The sequence below is a fragment of the Labrus mixtus genome, chromosome 11 (genome assembly GCF_963584025.1).
Source record: "Labrus mixtus chromosome 11, fLabMix1.1, whole genome shotgun sequence".
NCBI lineage: Eukaryota > Metazoa > Chordata > Actinopteri > Labriformes > Labridae > Labrus > Labrus mixtus.
This window is the reverse complement of record NC_083622.1, coordinates 5,974,533-6,000,599: the sequence shown is the minus strand read 5'-3', so window position 1 is coordinate 6,000,599 and position 26,067 is coordinate 5,974,533. Positions and strand designations below refer to the sequence as shown.

General features: G+C 40.1%; 1 protein-coding gene across 1 annotated transcript in view; it reads left to right on the top strand.

Annotated features, from left to right (window-relative positions):
* LOC132983433 (intermembrane lipid transfer protein VPS13B-like) overlaps positions 1-26,067 on the top strand; it is a 282,789-nt gene that overhangs the window by 46,964 nt on the left and 209,758 nt on the right. Inside the window, exons 16-17 of the mRNA XM_061049726.1 lie at positions 750-874; positions 14,627-14,811. Of these exons, the coding sequence (XP_060905709.1) occupies positions 750-874; positions 14,627-14,811 (310 nt within the window). The remainder of the gene's footprint in view (positions 1-749; positions 875-14,626; positions 14,812-26,067) is intronic.

Genomic DNA, 26,067 nt, shown 5'->3' with positions numbered 1-26,067 from the left:
TATATCTCTCTTTTGGAAAAAAAAAGTACTTTAACACATTTAGTCCAGCATAACCTGACAGTGTAACTGGAGCTCTGTGTTGTTAATTCAGTTGTAGCTTGAGTATAACTTCTTGCATTCAAGAGATCCTGTCATTAATTAAGTTTTATTGCTGTTTCCCTTTTTGTACTCATTCCTTGTTGCTCTATTATTTTAGTCTTTATACATAATATATGGTTCGGTGATGTATCCTGATAAAATCCCCCTATGGTGGTAATTGTACTCCTGCCAAGTAATGAAGTACTCCTTTAAGGAAAAAGTCACATGGCATTCTTTCATATGCTTAAGTATACATTTCAGGGTTCAGAATAAGGATATTTTAAACAGGGTGTAACATGTACTTTCTTGAAAGCTATTTGTAAAGCAGTCAAGGATTGAATGTGGATTTGTTCTCTCTTCCTATGACTGCCAAGGACGGGAAGAGTGGAGATTTGACCTTAGATACGTCTGCTGATGATAGATAGGGTCAAATCAGTTAAGTGGTGACAGAGATGGGAGAATACAACGTTGTGTGCCTCTTCATTGTCTTTTCAGAAGCTATGTGAAGTCAACAAATACACAGGCATCGTTATTGTCTTTGGATCCAGTGAATTGTTGGTCCAAATCGCTGAATTCCTACACACACCTTTTCTCTCCTTCGTCTTTTGCTTCCCCTTTTTGCCTCCTGTTATCTTCCCCACACTTACTCCCTGTCTTTCTGTCATTTTCAGGTGTTTGGGTTCCAAGCAGACTTGACATGCCAGGACAATAAAGGAGGTTTCCTCCCTCTCATCTCCATCATCCCTTCCTTCAGCACTGCACTTTATGGGAAACTAATCCAGATGCCTGCATACTGGTGAGTTTATAGCACTTTTCATATGCATGGACATTTAAGTGTGCTCAGGGACAGGCACACTAGCTCTTGTGAACTGAAGTAATTAAATATAGCGTCCTTAGTGCCTGTATTTTAGATTAACAGATAAATCATCTTTATCTCACATCCGTCACATCCGCTAAACAAAGTTGTGCGATCAGTTATTTGAAAAAAAGACTAGGGGTGAATTAACTCATGAATTAGGAGACAAAGACAAGATATTTAGGAATGAAGCCCAAGAAGGGAAAAGCCAACATAGACAAAAATGACAAACATGCATATATAAACTCAACAGCTATCATAGATGCTTCATGTGCTGAAATGAAGGCTGTTTTATCTGTGGATGAAATTATGACACTATTGTGAATGATTAACAAGTAATAGTTCGATGGGGGTGCAGATGGCCTAGTGGTTAGATTGTGCCCTATGTACGGAAGCATTAGTCCTCCAAGCGGAGGGCCTGGGTTTAGAATAGATAGACTTTAATGTTTGAATCTTGTCATTCCCTACACTCTCTCCCCGGTTTCCTACTCTATCCATTGTCCTATCAAATAAAGGCTTAGTCCAAAATGAATCTGCATAAGACAAAGAGCTACATAATAACAGGGAAGGAGTCCAATCGCACATCATTGAACTACATTGTGTGCATGGTAATAAAACAGGAACTATGGGGGAGAAATCTAGAACATCGGGGCACCACGGCTAATGGCATTCAGTCATCAGCAAAAGAAAGAACTATAGCTAAAGCATTGGCTACAACTGTCCCTCACTATTTTAAAGGCAGCGGAAAAACCTCTTGGGAGAAACCTGACACTATAGGATGTTGGAAAAAAAAATTAGAACCTCTGTACCGATTAAGGAGAAACTCTGGAGATTGAGTTTAGCCCCTGCAAACACAGAAAACAACTACTGTGGTAGCAGAATTATTCACTCCATTGTTGTGTTTCGGCTCGAGTAATCAACATCTTGAAACACACACACACACACACACACACACACACACACACACACACACACACACACACACTGCCCTCTCTCTCACACCTTGCAGTCAAAGTGCCTGTTAAAGCAGGAAACCTGTGCGAGAGCACTAGCTTGGGAATCGATTTCCCCCCATTAATTTCGATTTAAACATGTCACACAGCTGCAGACGTTTTGACTTTTCCTGAGTTCTTCTCCAGGCAAACATTGAACCTACTGTACAGTGGTTAGCTGGCCACAGAGGGAACCGCACAGCTTTTCATAGCTCCATAGCTTTGACTGAGTGTGTCTGTAGAAAGAACCTGATTCCCTGTGCTCTCTGCTCCCAATAAGAGGCTGCTAGCTGCTTGTTTGATCTCCAGCCCCCACTCTTTTCTGCCCTGCCTGCCTCAAATAGTGGATTCAGATGTCAAACGGATGTTATTTTTCTTTCTGACAATCGCTAGATGTTTCTCGTCTCCTGAGAACCTTTCAGTTCAGTGCTCTCCCGTGGCTTTTCTTAAAGCCTAGACCGGCCCTTAGAAATAACAATTACAACCTCATAGAGTCCCCTTGACATGTAAAAGAAGTGCTCTGTTATACTTTGTGTGAAGGTTTTTGATATAATACAACATGTGCATGTCTAGTGAGAGCATACATCAGTAGTCACTATCTTTTTTTTTATATTAGACTACAGGACGTACTTAGTTGAACCTGATTCGTCAGATCGGGCCCTTGTCGACTGATCGTCAAATTAATATTTTTTTCTTTTTCTTTTCATTGATCAATATTTGCAACATAAAGAGATTTACTAGGTCATTAAACTACTTGTCTTCTAGAGTTGAATAACATTTATTCTATGATAGGACTTGATACATGACTTTTTCCCCTCAATAAGTCTGCATTAAGGTAACCTCATAACCATATTACACATGTCCAATACAGAAGGCACACACACTGACGGATACAGCAGCCACAATCTACGCATCTGTCAAACCACCACAAACCAAACAAACAATGATTTTTACTGTCTTTTAACTTACCATTTGAAGATTTACTGTACTCTCCCCATCTTAATATTTCACCAGAAACGGGTCTCCACACTTCAAATCCAGTAAAATATTTAATCCAAACACATTATATCTACAAAGATCCATGGATTGCTTCAAATTTACCTCTGCTGACCTTTTGATTAAACCTCATTTGACAAATCACGGCTTTCATAACACAGTTTACAGCCTTTATTAGCCAATGACTGCCTGAGTTGAAAGAAGGTGCCTGCCCCTAATCTGACGGTTAATAGCACAGGTCTGTGCCAATAACTCCTTTTTCTTGTAGCCAATGAAATTCTCAACATGGATATGCTGCTTCTTTCGACACTTTGTGGTGATTTCTTCATCCAAACACTAAGAGAATTGATTTAAAGTAGAAGTACAGTGGCTTTCAGAACTCTGCATTACAAGTATTAATGACGTTATATGTATACCAAGTTAGGCTATGAGCCAAAAAACAGGCAAATCTATGTGAAGTAAGACATTGAGCACCCTGAACTGATCGTTGTGTTTCGACTGTGAGACTGAGGCTCTCTCAAACGTATCGAAGATTCGACAATTTGGGGTCAGCTCTATATGATGTCATTGTGATAATGTGTATAAGTCAAACCCAAGATAATTCTACTGCCCTTAACAGTATCTTTTCACTTCTTTTCATATTTCTCATGCCTAACTTAAAGTATTTCCGGGGCTTTGACAAGTTAGAAGGCCTTTTGCATTTCCCAGCAGTTGCCTGTTGGTTTTTGCTGTCAGTCTCTTTTCTGGATGATAATAGCAGTGGGTGTATTGTTTAGGGTTATGAGGGCATAACCTGCCATGTCAGGCTTAAAGTGACTTATATTTGAACCTTTCCATCACAGCGGGAGGTATGACTCTCTTTCCTCATGACCTGTGTCGCTCTAGTCAAATTGGAATTAACCAGACCTGACAGGCCGTTGAAAGAATGGTGATGAGCAAGTTTGACAAAGAAGTAGAGACAGTGGAGAAGAAATAGAAGAGCATTTGGAATTTCAAGGAAACGTGAAATAGTTGTAAACACAAAACCAAGAAAAGAAAAAAGATGGTGAAGCCCTTTCATGCATTCCTGAAAATGTCAGGACAGTCTAACCCTATGTACAGTATGTATGTTGTTGCCTAATTACTTCCTCAAAAGAGAAAAAAGTCAAACTCCCTCTGGGTTTGTTGTCTGTGTTCACACTGATGGACAGTGCCTTCTTCCCCTTGTGAATGTGTCATAGTTGGAGAAGGAGGTTTTCAGGAACCCAACCATCTCCAATCCTTAGCCCTGCCACCACAAAAGGGGAAGAGAGATGGCCCAGCCCACTCAGGGACGCTTTTTTTTTAAGTGTATAATGACATAGTGTCATCGCAAGACTAGAACTAACCAGACTTTCCAAATTGAAGAAAATATTTTCTTTGGCCTTAAAAACAGATAACAACAAAATACATTTTAAGATGCATGTTGTCACTTGAAATCGATTGATTGAATCTTGTTTTCAGATGTTTAGTAGCACTCGTCATCAGCTATATGTCGACCAGAAAATGACTGTTGAAACAGAAAGGAAGGGGCGGGGCAAGTGTGGAGGCAGACGTTACTTTATTGTTATGCAAATTCAGACTGTTGAATACTTTCCCTCTCCTAACAGGGTATTTAACGGCACTGGGGAAGGTCATCATAGATCTTCTCCCTGCCAGCTTTGGCTTTTACTTGGCATTTGCTTTTCTACAATTTGTAATTCTTATTAAGAATCGAAATTGCTGTCAGGTTGTGGATACATATGATCATTTAAGTTACATTTTTATTACTTCAATTTTAATAAAAATGCTGAACAGCCTTTTTTGTAGTTATTGTTTTAGAAATATTGAGCTTATAGTTACTAATAAAATAATCCATATCTTGTCTTTATAAAAAGTTATAATAAGCCTTTTTCCTCGGTATTGAAATACGGAAAGCATTTAAAAGACACAGAACTGACTTTGTGTCATTTAGACATTTTAATTAGTTTTAGAAAAGTTTGGTCATTACAACTCCAATGTGTTAATCATCAGCCCATCATTAATCTAATCATCATCTCTATGGCTCTAGCACTTGTTATGGTGAATGAGGCTTTCAATCAGTCTCGCAGTGTATTTAATGATATTTTTTTGGTGTCTTGGCAGCAATTTACTTGTTGCATCATGTTGGTTGTGCACTTTCTTCTACACCTTCAGCTTTGAAACATTCTGCATGCTTAACTCAAAATCTTCACCTGCTTAACTGTCATTTTGTCAACAAAAAAAGGCAAATTCTCCAAAATGAACCATCATTCCCGTGAGTTAAAGTGCCTGCACCAGGCTGTACTTAGCCGTCGTGAAAAGTCAATGCATGTTCAACCTGTTATCCCCTGCGAAAAATAAAAATAAAAAAAAGGGAGGTGGGTGCGGTGTGTCAGAAGTGCCACCTGCGTTGTAATACCCAAAACCTAACCTCACACACTAACTTTGACACATGGACACACATTCAGGCACACACTTGCCTCTCACACTATATAATATTCCTTATACTGGGCCACCTGACAGCAGCAACAGATGGAGGCAGGCCAAGGCCGGGGCCCACCAACCAACCATCCAACCAACAAACCAGCAGCAGCCCAGTGTGGCTTGTCACATTACAGGTCGTAATTCAACCCCATGGCAGCTTTTATGTGGTGATTTTAGCAGCCTCTTTTCCTCGGTCAGCCTTTTCTAAGGGGATAATTTCTTAAAGCATCTGGCATTACAGGTGCATTTTATATAGCCACAAAAAGCTGACTTGCCTTTCAAATGTTTCTGAATAGAAAATAAGTTTGGTTCTCCCTTGATATCTCATTATTGATCTAGCTCTGTTAAATTTTCAATAGTGAAGTTAAGTTTTATCCCTACCTGTAGTTCTATTTAATGTGAAAATGAGAAGTCCATTACTATGTCTGGAATGGTAGTCTAGACTCTAGATTAGCTCATGTTGTGATTTATGACGGCTGCTTGAGGCATCTGAGGCATGAGGCTTCTGGTGTGATTGTAATGCCTCATTACTCCAGTTCATAGTTAGTCATGGCAAGCTGCTCCTGTTCTGTGTTCCCAAGCACAGTCGAGAACGGGAGGACAAATGCTCTCTGTGTTTTTCAGTGGTAAGCAAGAGAGATCCAAGTCAAATTTAGCAAATATATACGAACATTTGTTTGTGGTTTGAACATTTACTGTGGTTGTTACATTTGTGCACAAGCCATTTTGGTTTGCAATATCATTAAGTTATTGAATAAGGAGCTGCTGTTTTCTGGAAAAGTCCATTCCTGAGCTCTGACTCTTTCTTAATATGACACAGTGGCGGCTGGTGCATCGTTCTCCTGGGTGGGCACGATTTCTGGCAGATGTATATCTTAATTTGTTAGCTTGATGCTAACACATACTTGAACAGCTGTTAGCTGGCTAACAGAATTAGCATCGCGATAGTTTTTTACTTTGCAAACAATCTGTTTTACTATTTTACATACTTAACTGCAGGTCTGCTGTCACTGTCTGTTCTTTTTAAATCGAGGTTGAAGACTCACCTGTTTACAGCTGCCTTTCATTAATTGCATTTATTTTTGTAAGTTTTTCTAATATAAGTCTTTGTATATTTTTGCTTCTGTCTTAGCTGTTTTTATTATCTCCTCTTTTTGATTTTTAGGGTTTTGATTCAATGATTTTTACATGTCCCTTTTTAATCACTTTGTCTTCCCTTTGTTGTGATGTTTTTGAATCGCCTTGTTGCTGATATGTGCTGTCTAAATGCACTTGCCTTACCTTAACAAACAACACCATATGCACTTGTACTTACAGGCCTATGTTTACTAAACTCTGTAGAGAACCCCAAAAAGATCCATCTTAATAAATAGTCAATGCTCAGATCAAGTGACACTGCGTAACTTTCTCTTTCAGTCTCAGTTCATGGGACGTGTCTCTCTGCTGCCTACTTTTGGGTGATGGTGTTAAATGTGTTCATGAGCACATTTTCCCTGCTCCTGTGTCTTGTATTGAACAGGAACAAATGTGCATGTGCAACGAGAGTTAGAGGAGACCCTGAGCACTGGATTCTAGTTCCCAAGACCAGAAACATGTCACCAATCAGTAACTTTAGACTCGTAGAACCTATTAAATCTATACTTTAATTGCAGTTTATACATTTTACTCAATAACTACATTATATTAACCTTGCCCTTTTTAAATTTGTACATGTACAGTATGTATAGCCTATATTGAAAACTAATCTTGAAAAATCTTCTTCAGCAAAGGTCTGTCATTGTTCTTGTGGGGTTGGGCAGCACCCCAGCGCCCTCTATTGACCAGCCTCCACTGATATTAATAAGTGTTACAAACTTAAATAAACGTGTTAGTGGTGGGGTCCTGACCAGCTTTGAGTTGTTACCGAAGGCTATTTATTAAGCAGTAGGCCGACATGGACACAAATAATGACTCAGGGTAATTGAGGGCATAAATAACTAACAAATCAAAGCCAACTCTTAATGAAAACCAACTATCCTAAATGTAACAACTGAACCAAAAGAAATGAACCTGGTCTTTGGGATTTCGATGTCCACATTCAGAACGGAAGACCAACAATCAACACACACACAGCAGAGCACACACTCCCACGCAGACACAGAAAACAGGATGACAACTACTGATCCACAACTAAGACAAGAACAACACACTCGAACAAAAACAACCTACACAGAAGTCAAAACCACAGAATATACTGCCAGGGCTGTAACAGAAAGAAAAGGCGTTCATGAAGTGAAGCTAAAGGGATGAAGGCACACTCCAACAAGTAGGCTTTATGCATTAACAGGTGTGTATTATATCCTGGAAAGCCAAATGATGTAATATTGTTCCACTTATACTCCGAAGAAGGCAGTGCAACGGATTGCAAGGTAGAACAGCATATTTTGTGTTGCACAGTCTATAAAGTATTTTGGCCAACTATGTGGTAAGCGATTTTTTTCTTCTGGACATCTGGTGTAAGACTGTTTTATTTTGTTTTATGGCTGAAAGAGATCAATGGACGTATTGAGGGGCCTTGTATTAAGGAAATGGCATTAGTGAATGCGAGGCTTGTGCTCGGAATGATTGACGCCTTAGTTCTGATGCAAGCTTTAAAGCTTTTTTTTTTTTTTTTTTCTTAGCATACCGACGCTCGGTACTACAGGAACCTACTTGCTCTGCCGTTGAAGCTGTGTGTTTGCCCTTTCCATTTGGTAGCTTAAATCAACATGGGATTTAGCTCAGCCCCTAAGTGTATATTATAGGTTGTAAGGTTCTCAAGAAAAAATATTTTTGCAATCCAAGAATATCTATTGAATTTTTAAATAAACAACGAGATGGATATAAAGGCGAGATCCCTGATTGAAAATACAGGAGCAGCTGTGGATTTTTCTCAGTTGACTGAAAGACCTTATTAATGCCTGATATAGTCATCCGTGAAACTGAAGCTTGAGGGAGGGAAAACAGTGGGAAATAGGGAAGGGTAGATGGATTATCAACTCGGAGTGGATTATCATCTACTGTGGTGTGCATTCCAAGGTCCTCTTGCCCACCGTGCCTCAGTACTGCTCCATTGGTTTCCATCTGATTTTCACTGCTTAAGATAAATATGCATTTGATTAAGAGATTTAACAACCATTTGTATAACCAAGATACACATTTTTTTATTTTTTTTACAAGCTTTATTTAACCAGTCAGCTGGGAGGGGGAGGAGGCACTTGAGACCATCCATTATATTTTCTTTAGCTCACGAGGTTATGTCATTAGTGTTAAAAACAGCCCTTACCAAGATCTCAACTCTAAATGTCATATATGGTCTGTTCTTCTGTCTCCTCTCAATCTATCAGGCACTACATGTCCTCCACATGTTGATAGTCTTGATATTTTTTCCTTCAACGCTTGATGAACAACGTCATTGCCATTTTCTCGCCTTTCGGCCTGCAGCTGTCCGCACAACTTGATTAAAAATGTTCTTTAAGTAATCCCTGTGTAATGATGAAGCCCTCTCCCGAGAAGGATCCGTGTGTGTGTGTGTGTGTGTGTGTGTGTGTGTGTGTGTGTGTGTGTGTGTGTGTGTGTGTGTGTTTTAGGTCAGGGGTGCTCCAGATGGGAGGAAGGAGAGGGCCATGTGTAAGCGAAAGGAAAGAGAGAGTGAAGTGTTTTTTTTTCTGTGAAGACTTTTGGCTGTTCTGGACTGATGAATGAGAAACACACACATGGAACACCTTTTGACCCTGGGGTACCACAAAACTCTGAGATGTGGCATATAAACTTCCCTCCTACTCACACCCATATTAAGCACGGAGTCTTCAAATATTTTTTTTCGGGTACAGAAATGGATGTCACACAGATTTGGTTGAGAGAGATACTGAAATTGTGATCACTTAATTGTGTAAGCAAAACTTCAACGGAAAAATCAGTGCTGAACCAGACTAACCAAAAAAAAATGTGAGTAGGAAACAAAAAGAAGGAAAGATAATTATGAGCCTGAAGGGAAAAAATAGACAAAGCTTAATTAGAAAACATTGGACCAGTTTCTGTGGTGTTTTACAGAAACCGTGCAAAGTCTTATCAGGTTATTTATATTTCTAAACATTGTCACTTAAAAATGGTCCTTTGTAATTTCAGTGCCTGCTGAAAGAATTGCTTGATTTTTCTCCAAAAACGAATATTTGGAAATCATCTTTACAAATCCCTTTTACCTTTTATCTGCCTGAATCAGGTCATTTTGATTGAAATTGCAGTCATGATGGCTGCTGATCATCTGCTTCAGACATCTGCAGCTGGGATGCTTTTGGCAATTACATAACAAAGCATACTTCTGAGCTCTGTTGCATTACAAACAAGCCAAGATAGAACATGTGCAGTGAATGAAAGAAAATACAAAAACATGTATGTTATACTGGGACATTTATCTCGTGGGACACTTACCTTGTTTTTTTAGATAATTGTTTTTCTTTATGTATGTATGTATTTCCATTTACTTGTTTTTTGGCTTAATTGGCCATATGTTTGCTAAGCTTTTCTTTTGCAGCATTAATTTTTTTTTTCTTTTTTCAAATGATGGCTCTTCAAATGGATGAGATCTAGGTAGTAAAATGACAGGTTTTCCTAGTTTGGACACTTGGCTGGACACCGCTGAGAGTGAAGTGCTACCATGATTTATAGTGTTTATTTTCAGGCTCTGCGAGACACTGTAGTGGGTCTTTTGCAGATAAAAAAAGGGGACTTAAGAGCAGCTCATAACTCACTCTGGTTATTTTCAAAAGGGGTCAGTGACCCTGGCCTGGAGGAATGAGGAATTTTGCAATACTTCATATCAATCAGCAAGGTAAAGGAAAAGAGCTCTTCCCTCCATTTTCAGTCTAATTCCCTCCAAAGAAGACCTTAAATCTGGATAACAATAGCACTAGAGGATTTTGTTAACTGTTTGAGTTTGAGAATGTTTGTGTTTGTCAATGAAGATGGGACAGTGAATGATTTGTAGAAACTTCAGATAACTTATCACTTGTCCCAAGACAGTGGCTATCTGTTGTATCTGTCAGTGAAATATGTCAGCCAATAATGGATTACACTGGCTTTGCAGTGGACTCGGATAAGTTTAAGTAGAGAGAAAGTAGCACATTGTAAGGGGAGGCATGAGTGATTGACTACCTGATTGATTTCCCCCCATTGGACCTCGTTTATGTTATCTTTTTGAGTACTTCCCCTTACTTTAAACTATTAACCGTTTACTGGAGTATCATGTTACAGCTCATGTTGAATTTCCCATTACAAACTAAATCCACCTGGGTCAGGGATTTTATTTCAGTCTGAGGTTTCCCCCCTTACCCTTGATGGTTGAGGGACTAGACACCTTGCCCCCCATCCCCTGTGGATCTTCTAACAACCACAGCTGTCTGTGTCCCTGTATTTTGGAAAGAGTGAGAGGTCTGATTTTTGGTAGTGTACAGGATATGAGTAATAAGTTCCAAGCTTGTATTCTGGGACACAGTGTAAACCATTAACACCAGCTGCTCTTGACATATTTTTTTCAGTCACAGCAAGATGTTGAACTTAAAAAAAATAATTCGCTGACTACATTTTGCCATTAGGTATTCAAGTTTACTTTATGCTTGCGATCGTATAAATCAGTGTCTTCAGTCACAACATCTGCACCAATTCCAAGATATCCAAACTTTAGACAAATTACTCGTTATCTACATGTTCAAAGACATATACCGAAAACCATCCACCTTAATTAGGCACAAACTAACAGCTCTGTTGTTCCTGAAATGTACTGAGCTCTTCCAAATGGATTTAATAATAAGACCCCCCATGTAAAAGTTTTCACCTGAAACATACTATTACCAGAATGTTTGCGATCTTTATCCTTTTCCTGCCTATACTTGCAGTTTTACTTTTATCACTGTTTATGTTATCTGCATTGCCTTTTAACTTTTTAGGGCTTTGGCTGTTTTGGAAGTATTTACATGTGTGTATTTGTGCTTGGCAAACTTTCCTTTACTGACGTTTGTACAGGTTGTATGATGCTTGTGGTTAAGTGTGTCCTTGTTCATGGATCGGCTTTTGTCTGGCCTCTGTCGAGAAGCGATCACAGACTCTTTGCTTTAGAGCCCCAGTTGTATTTGTCTAAATAGTTGTGACCACAGACAGACCAGACCAGGCAGCTGATTAGCCTGAGAACCAGTAGTCCAAATGTATCTCAGCATTTACAATGCAGAAACAGTTTTGTGCAGACCTGAAATACCTAGAGGCTTCATTAATGAAAGGTTAAGCTTAGACAGATTCCTTATGATAGTAATGGTATGAAGTCACTAGAATCACTGGATGGCTCTGAGCCATTTTCTGAGCTTACAAGAAGTATTTCATAACGGCCCTCTTTTTAGTCTTAATTGTAAGTTTGTTGTTTAAATGACTAAAATAGTTGGTGCCCCTACTGTATGTCAATTTTTCACACATACAAAGAGGAAACATTTTCAAAGAAAAAGTATCACAGCTGGTAAGGTTCTCATGGCTCTTGAACCCCTAAACCCATTTATGCCTGATTTTGACAAGGACACTTGACGGAGTGACTGTGCAAGTCAGTCAGCTTGTTTCCTCGTGCAACAGTCAGGAAGTCCGCCAACTTTGCCACTGCTGTCCCACGGCCAGTTCTGTGTCACTTAAGCGTGGCACAGGTCAGGAAATGAGGTCTAATGTTTTCACATACACCTGAATAAAGAAAAGTTCATGCCTGAAATTGAAAAACCTAATTTCTCATAGCACCTGACTAATTTTGTTTTTCTTTCAATATTTTCCTGGTGGCATCTGTGTTTTAATAAAAAATCGTTATTGACTTAAAGGACTACTGTGAGGTCAGGGACAGCCTATTTTACGAGGTACAGAAGTTTCAATTTAAGGACCTGCTTTTTAAAATTATGAGTCACAATCCAAGTGAGTTGAGGGCCTACTGCTGGTTTGTCTCATATTATGGGGAGACCCACCCAGAGAGAGCCCAGAAGTATGCTTTGAGTTTCACTTCCCCATGCAACAGTTCCATGTAAAGATTCTGCAATCTAGCGATACATTGCATTTTGTTAGTATTTCCATGAATCTGTGTTTAACATTCTAAGATACATTTTAGTGTAGTCATTTCTTCTCTTGTTGATGCAAAAGATATTAGGAGTTCTATTTTTACCTCTTGGAGTCTTTTGTTTCCTTTGAGGCCTTTTGTCAAAAGTGAAAAAGCTGCCTGCCAGAAAGCTGTTTACAAAGTTGCAGCAACAAACATTGCCTGTGCCAGCTGCTTAATCAAATCCAATGAGTGTCTGGCTGTCCCCCCTACAGAATTTCCAAAGCATACTAATGAGAATTTCTGCTTCTCATTTAGTTCCAAGATTCAAGTTGCTGTTCGCAAAGAATCAGGCATAATATAATAAAAACAGGTGCATAATTAAAGTTTTAGTCAACCACATGCGCATGACAGCTCCCCTGAAACGCTATAAACACTCAAATAAACCAACAAACTTTCATCCCTTGCCAGTAATCCCATTGAAGTGGCTTTGCAGGCACATTTGCTCTGCATGTGGGGACATTGTTGTTGCTGAGTCCCCTTTACTTTCTTTTGTTCAGCAGCAATATCTAGCTACGTGTACACACAGGCATGAAAGCACTTGAACACACATGAAATTGGTTTGATTGATGTCATGCTGTATAGCATGCAACAGTAGAGTTTCCCTTATAGTAGAGCAGCATGACATGGAATAGTCCCCAGTAGTGCCAAATGCACCATATGTTGCCAGGGAATTCAAAGGAAAATGTGTGCTGTCAAGGTAAATACATTCACCTTTTCAGATTTAGAGCGTTTCTCTTTTAGGGCCTTATCACGTTCCCTTACGTCTTTCTTTATCAACGTCACTCCCTCACTCTCTGTCCCATAATTGTTCCGTTTTGGACAGCAGGCAGTTGAGAACTTTGCGCCTGCGTGACGGCAGCCAACAGTTCATGTCATCCTGCTGAACCACCCAGGAGCAGAATAAAAGAAAAGATGAAGAGACACAGAGAGAAGTGGGGGGGGGGGGGGGGGGGGGGGGGGGGGGTGGGAGGGAAACAGAGGAGTTAAACAATTGCAGAGCTGCTGAGTGGAGGGAGAGACCCTATAACATATTCCATATTCTGAACAGGGAGCAGACAAATGTTAATGTGTGATTAAATGAACTGTGAGTGTTGTTCCTGAGACACTGCAGCCATCCCAGGCAATCAATTTTCACTGTTTATGATCCTGAGAGAGGGTATGCACACACCGACCCTCGTTAAAAAGGAGATGCATGTAAGGCAGGGTGCAATGCACGTCCTCAAAAACCAAAACAAAAAAACAAACCAATCTGAGGAAAATGAATAAAGGGTTGAAACAAAAAAGGCAGTTTGTTAGCAATGTTTGATCTGCTGCCTTGTTTTTTTTTTTTTTGTTTTTTTTTTACTAGTACCTATAGATGCAGGTGGTGGGAGGAACATTCATTTGTTACAGTGTGAATGGTGACGTTGGTGAGGCACATACTAGGAAGAGGGAATTGAATCACAAATGAAAAAAGTGAGTTTGTGTGTGTCTGTGTGTCTGTCAGATGATAAATGAGAGCTAGGTCCACTGAGCTTCTGATGGACAGGGGCCTGAAGGATTCCATCCAACTGTACTGTTACCTCATCCCCCTGAACGCTCAACTCATCAGCTTGTCACACACACACACACACACACACACACACACACACACACTTTTGGAGGCAGATGAAATGTTAAATGTGTAAAGATTATTTTCAGGGTCAGGTTTCTGGGTTGTACATCTCTTCACATAAATCATCATTACAGAATTGACTAAGGGCAGAGTAGGGTTGGCGACAAAGAGGCAAACTGCACCTTGCTGCCAAGTCACTAAGGACATCTTGGCGTCACTTGGTAATTTCTTGTTGGAATATAATTCTGCTACGTATTCAGCCACTTCTGCTATTTAATATTGCAATAGGATTTTTGATGTTTGTGATGTAAAAAAAATGATGTAATGGGAACCCTTTGTATCCACTGGTGTCTCTGTTATTTGATGTGTGTTAGTGGTTATGTGCCACTTTCTATTCTTTCATTTGTTATTGTTGCTATTTCTTGACTATGAGATATTCGTCTAACTCTGTCGTCTCATATCTTCTTTTGCAGGAGTAAAAGGTCTTCAGTCCCAACTGCAGAGTGCATTTTTGAGCTCCCGCACTTTACTGTACAGGCAACAAGGGCCCAGACGCTCATGCTCCAAGCGATCTGTGAGAGCTGGACCCACAGTGTTGCAAACGGAGTCCCATTAACACTCAGCGAAAACCTGCTCAATGAGGTGTATAAAATATCAGGTAAACTACACGCAATACAGTATATTTTACTACTACTGAGCTTTCCTGTTCTTTTTCACAGCGAATCACTTGACATTACTATCCAGTCTCATGAATTTTTGTTACCTGAATAAGTCATAATCCAAGTCTTTTTTTTATCGTTTTTGAGCAAATTACCTTTAAATTTGTTTCTGAACGTGTGTCTTGGTGGGTGGGGAGAAGGGGAATGCAGAGAAAAAGTGCTGTTCTCCTAGAGCAGCAAAGACTGTATGGATTTTGTGTGTGTGTTTGTAATCTGTTAGTGCAGTTGTTTTCGTAGGAATCATTTGTGATTCTGTAATTCTGCATTTCCCTAAAGACAAAGAAATACCCACACATAAGATCCATGCATAAATAGAAAACTACACTTCACTTTGCTCATCTGGTCCCTTTTAAACTCTTGAATGAGATGTTAATGGGTTCATCATTGTACTTGATTTATTGAACTCTCCTTTTTTCTCATAGAGTACGTTAACTGTCCTTTGTTTGTTTAGTTCTCCGTTAAGCTTGTTTCTCGGAATCGATTCAATATCAAGACAGATATATTGTACTGGCTAGAGCTTTAAGTTATGTGAGTCACTCGTGAAAAGAGTAATTCCTCAGGGCTCAACCCATCATCTACCACATCAGCTTTTGCCCAAAACAAGTCAATCTGATAGGAGGTATTTAGCATATGCTGCAGACACTAAGGCATAAAGTACCTCCAGTGTTGTGTATTAGACTTTCAGTCAAGTCCTATGCTTCATGTCATCTAGGATGCTTTGATGGTTAAATAACACATTTTGCCCCTTATTAAAGTAAAGGAGGGGAGCCTGAATTTAATAAAACAGTAGCTGACTTATGACCATTGCATCTGGACAGTCCTCTGGAGGGCCGGGGATTTTCCAACTCATTAGGATCATGTTGTTTGGTATGCCGTCAACATTCTCCCTCAGCCAAGCCAGCCAAGCTACCTTTTTCAGTGTAGTGTAGCTGCCAGAATTTATGAAACTGGTCTCCCGTGGAGTGAAGTCAAATATTCCTCTCCCCTCACTCTTGCCTTTTTTTTTTCTTCTGCCTCTTGGAACATGGTTTGAATAGTAACATGGGGTAAGAATTGCACATCTGGTGCATGTGCCTTCAAGTGAGAAAAAGGGCTGTGGGGAAATGAGTTTGAGTTTAGCAGGCAAAAGAATGGAGCGGAGTAGTTGACTTGTATGTTTAGTGGTTGAAAAAGAGCATTAACTCCTATAATAAAAGATGTGTAGTACTGTATTTGCCTTTTTAAGTTTAAGGAATATTTTTTCTGTCTGACGGTTTGAGTGTGGAGGAGAAATGGACAGTGGTATCATGCAGGATGAAAATGCAGTGTGTTAAGACTGTTGTGAACTGTGTTCCCTGCATCACCCAGTTATGTCCACAATGTAACGTAACTGACACCTCTCTGTGTCTCATTTTGTAAACTTAGGTTAGACTATCATTACTCCTGCTCACTAGTGCAGGTTCTTCATTTTGCATTCTTTACTCCCATCTACTGCCATAAATCAAGGCTGGACAATTCATCTATGACATGGTGCCATATATTTCAGCCTCTGTGAATTAGATGTGTTTGCATTTTTAGAAGTGGCTGCATTTGTTTCTTGAATAACTTGCAGGCTGCAACTGTTTGTGGTAAAAGCACGGGTTTGTTGAAACACTCAGGGCCCAGTTAGTTTCAAAAAGTTTAATCTGGATCTGAATGATCTGGATAGGATTAAATCTCAAAATTGGGTTTTTTCAAAAAGCAGAGATGTGATCCTGATCCTACAAAAGTGAGATGTGGATTTGGTAATCCAATCATGTCCAGAATCATGATCAAATGTTGATTTTGGGTATTTCAAAACTCTAAAATGGAGATTAGGATAGGACAGGATTATCCTGATCTCACTGGAAGGGTGGATTCAGGGTGGATTCAAGGTGGATGTAGAGACATGTAGGACACATGACACATGTTTAATCATTCTTTTATTCAATGCTTGCATACTGAAGCAACACAGACCATACCAAAACAATATCCATTCTAAAAGAAATAATTAAACATCAAATATTTTCAACTAGAATTAGAAAAACTAGATGCAAAATAAACAATCATTTTACATTTCATCCTCGGAAACTGTAATGCCAGCATCTTTCAGCCTCTCTTTTAAGCTTTGTTTCCCTCTGTTGAAGCAAACTCAGCTCAGCTAGAGTGATCTGTTTCTCTGCCCTCTCAGTTTCTTTCCTCACCAGATCCCGACAGCCATCTAGACTCTTGGGATCTTTTACCAGACGTTGCCTCTTGTGGCCTTTTCAAAGACTGCAAATCTAGATTCTGTAATCCTGATCTTGTGGTATCTAGATCAGAATGTTCCTATCTGAAAAACCAGGACAGAATCTACAAGATCAACATCACTTTTATCTGGGATAGCACAAAAAAAAGGGACTACAAAATCTGGATCATTTTGATTATACTTTTTGAAAAACTGGACCCAGAAGATTCAGATTATATATCCAGAAGTTTTTTGTTCTTTCATCTGTTTGTTTGTCCATTCTTGTGTGACCATCCAGGCGTCCTCAGGTCGTTGCCAGGACAGAGCTCTTGCTCAAAAACCACACGCACGCACACCTACACACACAGGCACGCACACCTACACACACACACACGCCAAACACTGAGCATGTCAAACGAAAGCTGTTTACATTGGACACGTGCTTTCTTCTTTTCTTCTTCTTTTCTTTTTAAGGAATTTATCCTCCCCTCTCTCCTTTGATGTCCCACTGTGTTTTAATAGTGGAAGGTGTTTCATATTGTGGTCGAACTGATAACACATATGGTCAGTGTCCTTCACAAGGGAGCCATTTAGGTATGAGATTTTATTCCCTGTCCAAATAAAATCCCACAACCTAGCAAGGGTCAAGAAAGGCTTTAGCTTTTTTTTTCCTCAAGATACTTATGAATAATGTTATATTAAATATTCTTCAAATTAATTGGTGGTTACAGATTTAAGTACCAGTCTGGGACTTAAAATCATTGCAGCTGACAGTAACACAGCCGCTAGGGATGATAAAAGTTTGAGTTAACTGTGCTGCTCAGTGTGGCGGCTCAGTCGTAACTTGCTCAGTATATTAAATGTGGAATGTGTATGCCATGCAGTACCAGGGCAATCAGAAAACTAATCAGAACATGTTGTGTGTCACTACGTGTTGTATGACGGCTTTGTTTTTCACACAACTGTCTTTAGGACAGCACTGCTGTAGATAGCTTGGCTTTTTTCCACGTGAGGGGTTTTCTGTAGTGACTTTTGTTCCAACCTTATCCGTCTGTTTTTCAGTAAAGCTCACACTAGTGTCATATTTTATTGGTGAGCTCTGTAGCAAACAGTATGTCATACGTGTACAGTCTGGTTGTCTGGTGAAAAATAGTGAAGTGGTCCATAGGGAGGCATGTGTCATGGGAAAAGCTGTGCACAGCGTGTGTCCTTCCTAGTTTCTCACCAAAACTGTATTCATGTAGAGCCCCCATGTTGCGTAAGTGGCAAGTTTACTTGTACCCACGTGTGCCTCATTGGTGAGTTGGTTTTAAAATGATGTGTGGTCAGGGCTATTGTTATCTTGAGGCTGCAGAAAGTTACTGCGCCATGGACCACAAACCATTTCTGGTGTCGCTGGCTCAGTACTTTCCTGCAACAATAAGGGTGTTTTCTTCTCAGCACATGTTCATCTTCTTGTAAAAACTGAGGGACCCACAGCATCCATCCTTGGTTTAATATCAATGCATTGTTGGTGGGTTAGAGAGAGAGAAAGTTTGTCCTTCCGGCTTCATTAAACACATTTTACTATTGCCAGGCCGATCTTTGATGTCAGATAACAATGATGCTCTTACCTCTAAAGTATGTTGTGCATGTGGGTGTGGTCGGTGTGTCTTAGTATTGGGGAAATCCACGACATGGCAGCAAAAATGACACAGAAACGGTATGCTCCAAACTTAGATTTACTTTCCTTAGCTTATTTAAATAGGTGGAGAAATAGGTGATCCAGGGCGTGATCTCCAACCAAGTTGACAAAGAAAAGAAAGAGAAGCTGAAGCCCATGTTATTAATTCTCTTTAATTTAAACTCTTGCACAAATGCTTAAAACCCTTCCTTCTAAGTGCTATGCTTACATCTTCATGTTGTATGAAACCATGCTCACTTAAGTCAGACTGAAATCGACATTCCCACCGGTGATGGATACAGATATAAAACCACAAAGCTACCACAGCTGGTTTTTTTTTCTGGCCACAAAGCTCGGTGGTGGTCCAGGCTAGGACAAGAGAAGGGGGTCCTAGTAAAAGGTGGTTGGTTTTGGTCACCAGACGTGCTGTAGATGATTGCTCAGTGATATATGAGCTGTGACATAACTCCAGCATGACATATATATGGGGAAGAGAACAGAGGAAAAGGAGGAGGGAGAGGGAGTGAACAATTTAATGAGCGAAATGAAAAATGAAAGAGAGAAGGCAAAAAAAGGTTGAAGAGAGATTGACAGAAAGAGGGAAGTAAAGAGATTGACGGTGTGTGGTGGACCTCAGTGCCCAGAAACACAAATAGCCATTGGTTCTCTTTATCAGATCCAGCTTTGGCACTTAATTGAGTGTCAGGACACACACACACACACGCACACACGCACACACGCATATGCATGGATGCCTGCCCACATCCTTTTTTAGCAGATTTAATATGTGCTCCTGACCTCACAACATATGATCTTATTTTAGGCATATGACGGCACGATTGTTTGGATTCAGCACGCCTATGCTCTGAACGAATAGAGACCCAAAGAATGTTGATAACAATAGCTCAGGACTTACACTCTTGCTTATAACAGTATCATTATTAAAACAAGTCCTGTTTACTTAAATTTCCCCCGACACATTTGTCAGGGGGATGGGATTGTGGGAAAAGATCAGAAAAAATAGACTCAAGACTATTTAAGGTTACACCAGGAGGACTTCTTTTTTACTTCCCCTCACAGTGATATTTCCACACAAAAAAAAGCAATCTTGTTCAAAGACCCTGTCCACAACACTTTACTGCATATTTGCACTGCATGTAAAAAGATGCTTCTGTCAAGGCCAGCAGTTCAGATCCCTATGATCTGACTGCCTTCAGGAGCACGGGTCTGATGTGAATCCCCCTGTGAGGCTGCGGCCGGGGTTTCGGTAATAGTTCTGTGTTATTGGAGGGGGAAAATGTGTCTCCTCTCTTAGCTAATCCCTGGTATTCTATGCTTTTTATGTTGTCTGATTCCACATCATACCTGTCTTTTTCCATTTTTTCTTTCCTTGATTGTGTTTCTTCTATTCCTGCTCAGATGTTGGCTGACATGGCCTTTTTTTTTTCTCACAACTATTATTCCATCAACTAATCTTCATGACAAGCCAGAGAAGTTTACCCTCTCATATTCAGTAAGGGGCTCATACACTGAGCTCATGGAGACTGTTAGTTTTTCACTGTTCTTCAATCTTTGAGTCTTTTAATGATCTGGTGTCACAATTGATTGTTGAGATATGGGAAGCCAGTTGGGTTGCACTATATATTGCACTATATATTCAAAGATAGCCTAGTTTGAACTTAAATTCTAACTTGACAGAGTTTAAGCACTACTAACATTTAAGGTCTTAGTTTAGCAGCTTAGATAGTGCCGATGTAGGCACAAGTTATAACTTAAATATCACACCTAGCTCCTAGTAGGTGTAAAGTTGCCATGTGAATATGGTTGTCATGGCGATCGTTTTAATCGTGGTGGGATAACTTGGAGGATCAGCAGAGGGTTTTACAGGCTGTCTAGTGTAGGTAGTGTGTTCTCTGTGTACAGAACATGTACAGAATTTGTAACCCTGTTGTCATTTTCCATGAGTGGAGATAATTCATGATTTTTTCCATGGGGGCCATGACCCCATACCCCATTAGTTGGCTTCTTTTTTTTTACCACTGGCTAACTAGTCCGTATGTTTTTGGAAAGTCCAGGGAAGCTTAATGAAAACCCTGAGATATCTGCACTGGCTTCCCTCCTGCTAAAAGTATCCATAGTTTTTTTAAGACGTTAAGATTGGTTTGAGAGAAATTTCGGCCTGTCTTCTTGTCTGCTTCACGGATTGACATCAGGTCATGAGGAAAGCAGGAGGGAAAAGAAAAAAGGGCCCTTTCATCCGTACTCAACCTTATTTCTGACATTAGAAACACGTTGTGTCAGCATCTGAGAACCGATAAATAAATCTTGGTAGGAACTTGAGACGGAGCTTGTCATTGAAAACTTCAATGAGCTACAGACGGGCCCTCACTCCATTCCTGGCAGATTGTGATGATGTTTTAAGTCAGTCCAGACTCAAGCTTCCCCCCTTTCTTTTGTCTTCCTAGAGCTCTCCGCTCTTTTTTGTTCAATTACTTTTTCTCGCAGTAAATGGGAGATGCCAGTGGAGTGGATACAGAACAGAAGTTTTTAATGTTTTGGACGTCATATTAGAAAGCATCTAACACGCTTAAAGCACTGCAAAACATTAAGTGCCTGAGGTTAGCTTCTCATCAAACAGCATGACTTGAGACCTTCACCATACAACTGTGCGCACATAAAAATAACCCCTAGTGGCTGATCATTTCAGAAAGTTATTAGGGGACATCAGGCTTGTCATTTTGTCAATGTATTGTTATGCTCTACATCATCCCCCTGTGGCCCAACTGATATTGGGCCACAGGGTTTCTCTCCTCTGTTTGTTTGAATGGGAGCCTGCTTCTCTGTCATGGGAAACACAATGACATCCCTGGCATGACTGAAGACATGGATGATCTCATTAAGGCCCTCGAAGCTTGAGTTTCACATCAGACGTGTTATGTTTGCCCTCTGATACAAACTATAAAGAAGAAAAATGGTTAGTTGCTGGTAGTTGCTGAGGGAGCAGATCTTTTGGAACTTCTTTCTAGAACATGACTGATTACTACTAACCCCAAGAAGACTACACTGAAGTTTGATATATGAAGCGATTGTTTATGAAGTGTTTCCAGGGTAAAGACAATCTGTCATCAATAAATCATGTGTCAAGCAGACAGAAAGACAAGTCAAGGTGTGCAGAGTTCTTTATTCATCAGGGGAAACATCAGGACTGAAATATTAAAGAAATTACAGAGGAGACTGGTTCAATACAAATGTGACCCTTCTTCCAAAGCTCTATAATGTAAAGAATAAAGTAAGTGCAGCTGTGTAAAGGGATGGATTTGATGAGTTACCAAGATTCTTAAAATGCCAAACATGTTCAAAAACATAATGTACACACAAACAAGCAGATATATTAAGTCAAGTTCACTGAACGGGATTTAAAGTCGCCACAGCAAAGTTCTTTGAAATGTTTCTAATCCCTGAATCAATAACAGGCCACAATAAATCTGTTTGTATTTATGTCATCTGTTGTGTCTGCAGAACTGGCTCCCTACTGAGAATCAAACCAACCCATCTAAGGGCAGTGACAAGTGCCGACTGAGCACATAAGTCCACGTCATAAGGCCATAAATTTCCACTGTAACTCCAATTGAAGTGCCTCGGCAGCACCAAAACCCCAGTTACGCCTTGGCTACCACCACACACAGACACAGTCAGCCTCTTCAAAGCTGAGACATAAATATTGATCTCAGTGGATTATTGATGTACAAAAACTCTCTTCTTGGTTTCTTTTTAATTCTGTCCCATAAAGGAAGAAAAGCCAGGGGATGGAAAGCCTGAGAAACAGAGCACAGGCTTTACAATACCAGGCTCTTGAGAAAATAGCAAAAGGCAGTAATCTAGAGTTACATTTGAGGGGCTGGTTTAGCAGCATTAGTCATTGTCTTTAGTTTTTTCGTACCGCTTTGTGGAAGAATCTCACTGGTTTTCCATTTACATGCTTCTTTTAAGCCAGAATTTTGCTGTTTTTTTGTATGCCAACTAAAATGGTCAAAGCACAGTAGACTCTAGCATTGGAGATTGGAGATGCCAACCCCGGTTTAAGAAAAAAATAATCAATATGCGATTCTGTTATCACAGCAGGTTAGAATTGTGCATTGAGGCTTTTTATGAACAACAGAGTAAAACTATGATCAGCAGCAACCAGCTGCACCAAAAATGACGGCATGAGAAGATTAATTTTAAAATGAAATGTCGCTTCTCAATCATTGTGAGACCAAACAGTAAACGTCTCTCGTTCATATCCACTAGTTTATTGATTGTATTTGGCAATCCTCAATCAAGAAAAAAATAAAAGGCCTGCATGTATACTTGCATGTATTTACAGCCGTAAATATACCTGAGCATATCACCCACGTATACTGTAGCCTTTGTGTCATAGGGTGATTCTTTTTTCTGTCATTCTTGGCCGTCTGTCTTTACTATTTTCCAATACTCTCTCTCATCCGTCTTACTTCTTGTATTACTTTTTTTTTTACTTAATCTGTACTGCATCTCGTCCCTCTCCCACAGACACCCAAACACACCAACACTTTCATGGTCTTCCAAACCCCTCTGCCTAGGTCCATTAGTGTTGGCCAAATTGCTTCCTCATGAAGTCTCATTAATTGTGGTAATTCAGTGGCAGAGAGAACCAAGTTTTTTAATGTGCGGAGACCATGTGTCACTACTTTAGTCAGAAGGAAAGACAGGCAGCACCTGGAGAGAATGGTAATCATGGAAATTAGACCCCCAGACTCTGCTACCATCAGCACTTAGACCCCATCAGTGTCTTTAGACCAAGGCCTTAATAGTGCACCCCTTGCAAACTCCACCACTCCAGACCTGCTCCAGTTTGCTGGAAGCAGCTAAGCTGAGCTACCACATAGAGAGAAGCATTTAGACACTTGTTTGTTTGCCTCTTGCTCTGACTTTGTGTGTTTTTTGTGTGCCTCTGTTTCTGTAGGTGTAGGAAGAATTGACTGTTTGTGTAGGTAATAGTATAACCAAAAAACAAGAAATAGGGGCTGCTTGAGTCTGTGATTATTTAATAATAATAATAGCTACCACTGCTCATGCAAACTGTCCATTTCTTCAAACATTCACTGTTGCTGCTACTCCAAATGTATCAAAGCAGATTTTGTTGTGTACAACAGTAGATTTCCTTTAAATGCCAGCAGTGTGTGGGCTGTGTCCTAATGGTAAGCTGTGATGGCACTGCAGGTGGGACGCAGGGATCCCTTTTCTTTTTTTACAATTTAATATTTCTGCTTTCTTTTGATAAATTACATAAATAAATAAGTATTACTTATCTGTAATGCATTACAGAAGGAAAACCTTCATATTGTATTTCAGATTGCAAAACAAAACTACAATTTTATTCCCACCCATAGACTAAAGTGGTCAGGTCTCCCATGTACATTTATGCCCCTCCTCCAATATATATTTCCTGTCCAGTTCAAGTATTTCTCATTTTTCAACCATATGAGATCACCATCAGTGAGTTAATACATTTTAACATCTTCAATTTTCTAAGAAACTTTCTCTGGCCAGCATAAAAACCAAGGTTTTTCTCAAAGTTGTGGGTCTTCCTCGCAGAGGTGGTTTGCCCCCCTGCCACAGCTGCTCTCTTCTCAGGTCTAACTGCAGGACAAACCATTACTGGTTCACCATGTCTGTGTTCCTGTCCCACACTTTCAGCATGTGTCTATGTTTTCCCTGTGTGACAGTATTGGCAAAGTGCCAACAGACCTGCTGCTCTTACTTACTGCCTCAACGTCAGCCTCCTTTGACTTAGGAGAGACAGCTTTTGTGTCTGCATCACCACTTACTGGCTCAGCTGGCTGCTTTAAGTCAACTTTTCGATTTCCTACCTCTTTATTGTCCGCCCCATAACTGTTGAGGGCCATTTTTCCAGAGTTGGAGCTTTTAGTAATGCAGGCTCTTATTTCCTTTCAATGACTACCTGCCTATGATTGACTATGATGTATATCCTCTTTTCAGCTCAACATCATCCTGTATAAAACTTAATCCGAATGCTTTTATACATACGAGGGGCCGGTTACCTGTAGTATAACTCTTCATTACTATAATAACTTCAAATGTAACCACAAACTCATCACTGTTTTTGCACAAGTCAAAAAATGATTATCCCCTTTTTTCCACATCACATTATTTTCTTTATGTCTATTATGCATCAATCAAGAACAAGATGGCTTTCGGGAGTAGGGACAGTGATTCTTCTTCCCTTCCAATACATTTGAATATGAAATGCTGATACAAAAAAACGGTACTTTGATTAGCATAGTAAATAACTTTCCCAGAACATTCCTCAAAGCTGTGAGAGCAGGACATGATGGAATGTGTAAAACATGACTTTCAAGTCTGCAGATGTCCTTAACACACACACACACACACACACACACACATGCAGACGCACACACGCACACACACACATCTGGAAACAAGTGCATGTGAACTATTAAGGTAGACAGAAACTAAAAAAGAACCCCCAAATCCTTCATTTCCCTGTCAGTGAGGGCTTTCATTATGCTTTCTCACTTTACTATTTCTGTACTTTCCGTCCATTTCTCCCTCCTTTTTCTTATCTGGCCCACTAACACTAAGGATGGCAAATCCATCTGCCCGTTGGTCTCCCCCTCCGCTGTTTGATCGAGTGTGGTGGCCTCTGCCCCGTAGCTGTGTGTTTATACACTTCTTGCACCTGCCGTTACTTGAAGAAAGACACCACACACATTCAGACACTTCGGTCACACACACAGAAACACACACGTATGGTTTTAAAACGCAAAACTGATGCAGTTACCAACCAAACTGAATTGCACTGTTAAGTCGACAAACTACCAGGCGTTATGTGTTTCCTCTTCCTGTGTACAAAACTTTTATAGTCTTAACAGCTGGGCAAGGCATTGTCCTCTGCCCCCCTCCCCCCCCAAGCAACAACCACCACCCCAGCAGGTGCACCATGCCCTTTAGGACATCGACATGGGCAAAGGGGAATATGTAATAGTGATACCATTCATCAAAGACTGAACAGAGCACAGGGAACGGGCCTTGTCATGATTCAGATTCACTTGTTCTAATAACATCTCAGTATTTCCAGAACAAGTAAGAGGCCTACATATCACTGTTGCATCATTTTTCCTTCAGTCCTGCTGTGGAAAAGGCCACATGGTCACAGGATATGGACATCCATTATTTGCACTGGTCTGTTCTTTTTTAAGACACATATGATAGTATAATCAAATATTTTGTGTTCCTTTTGTGACA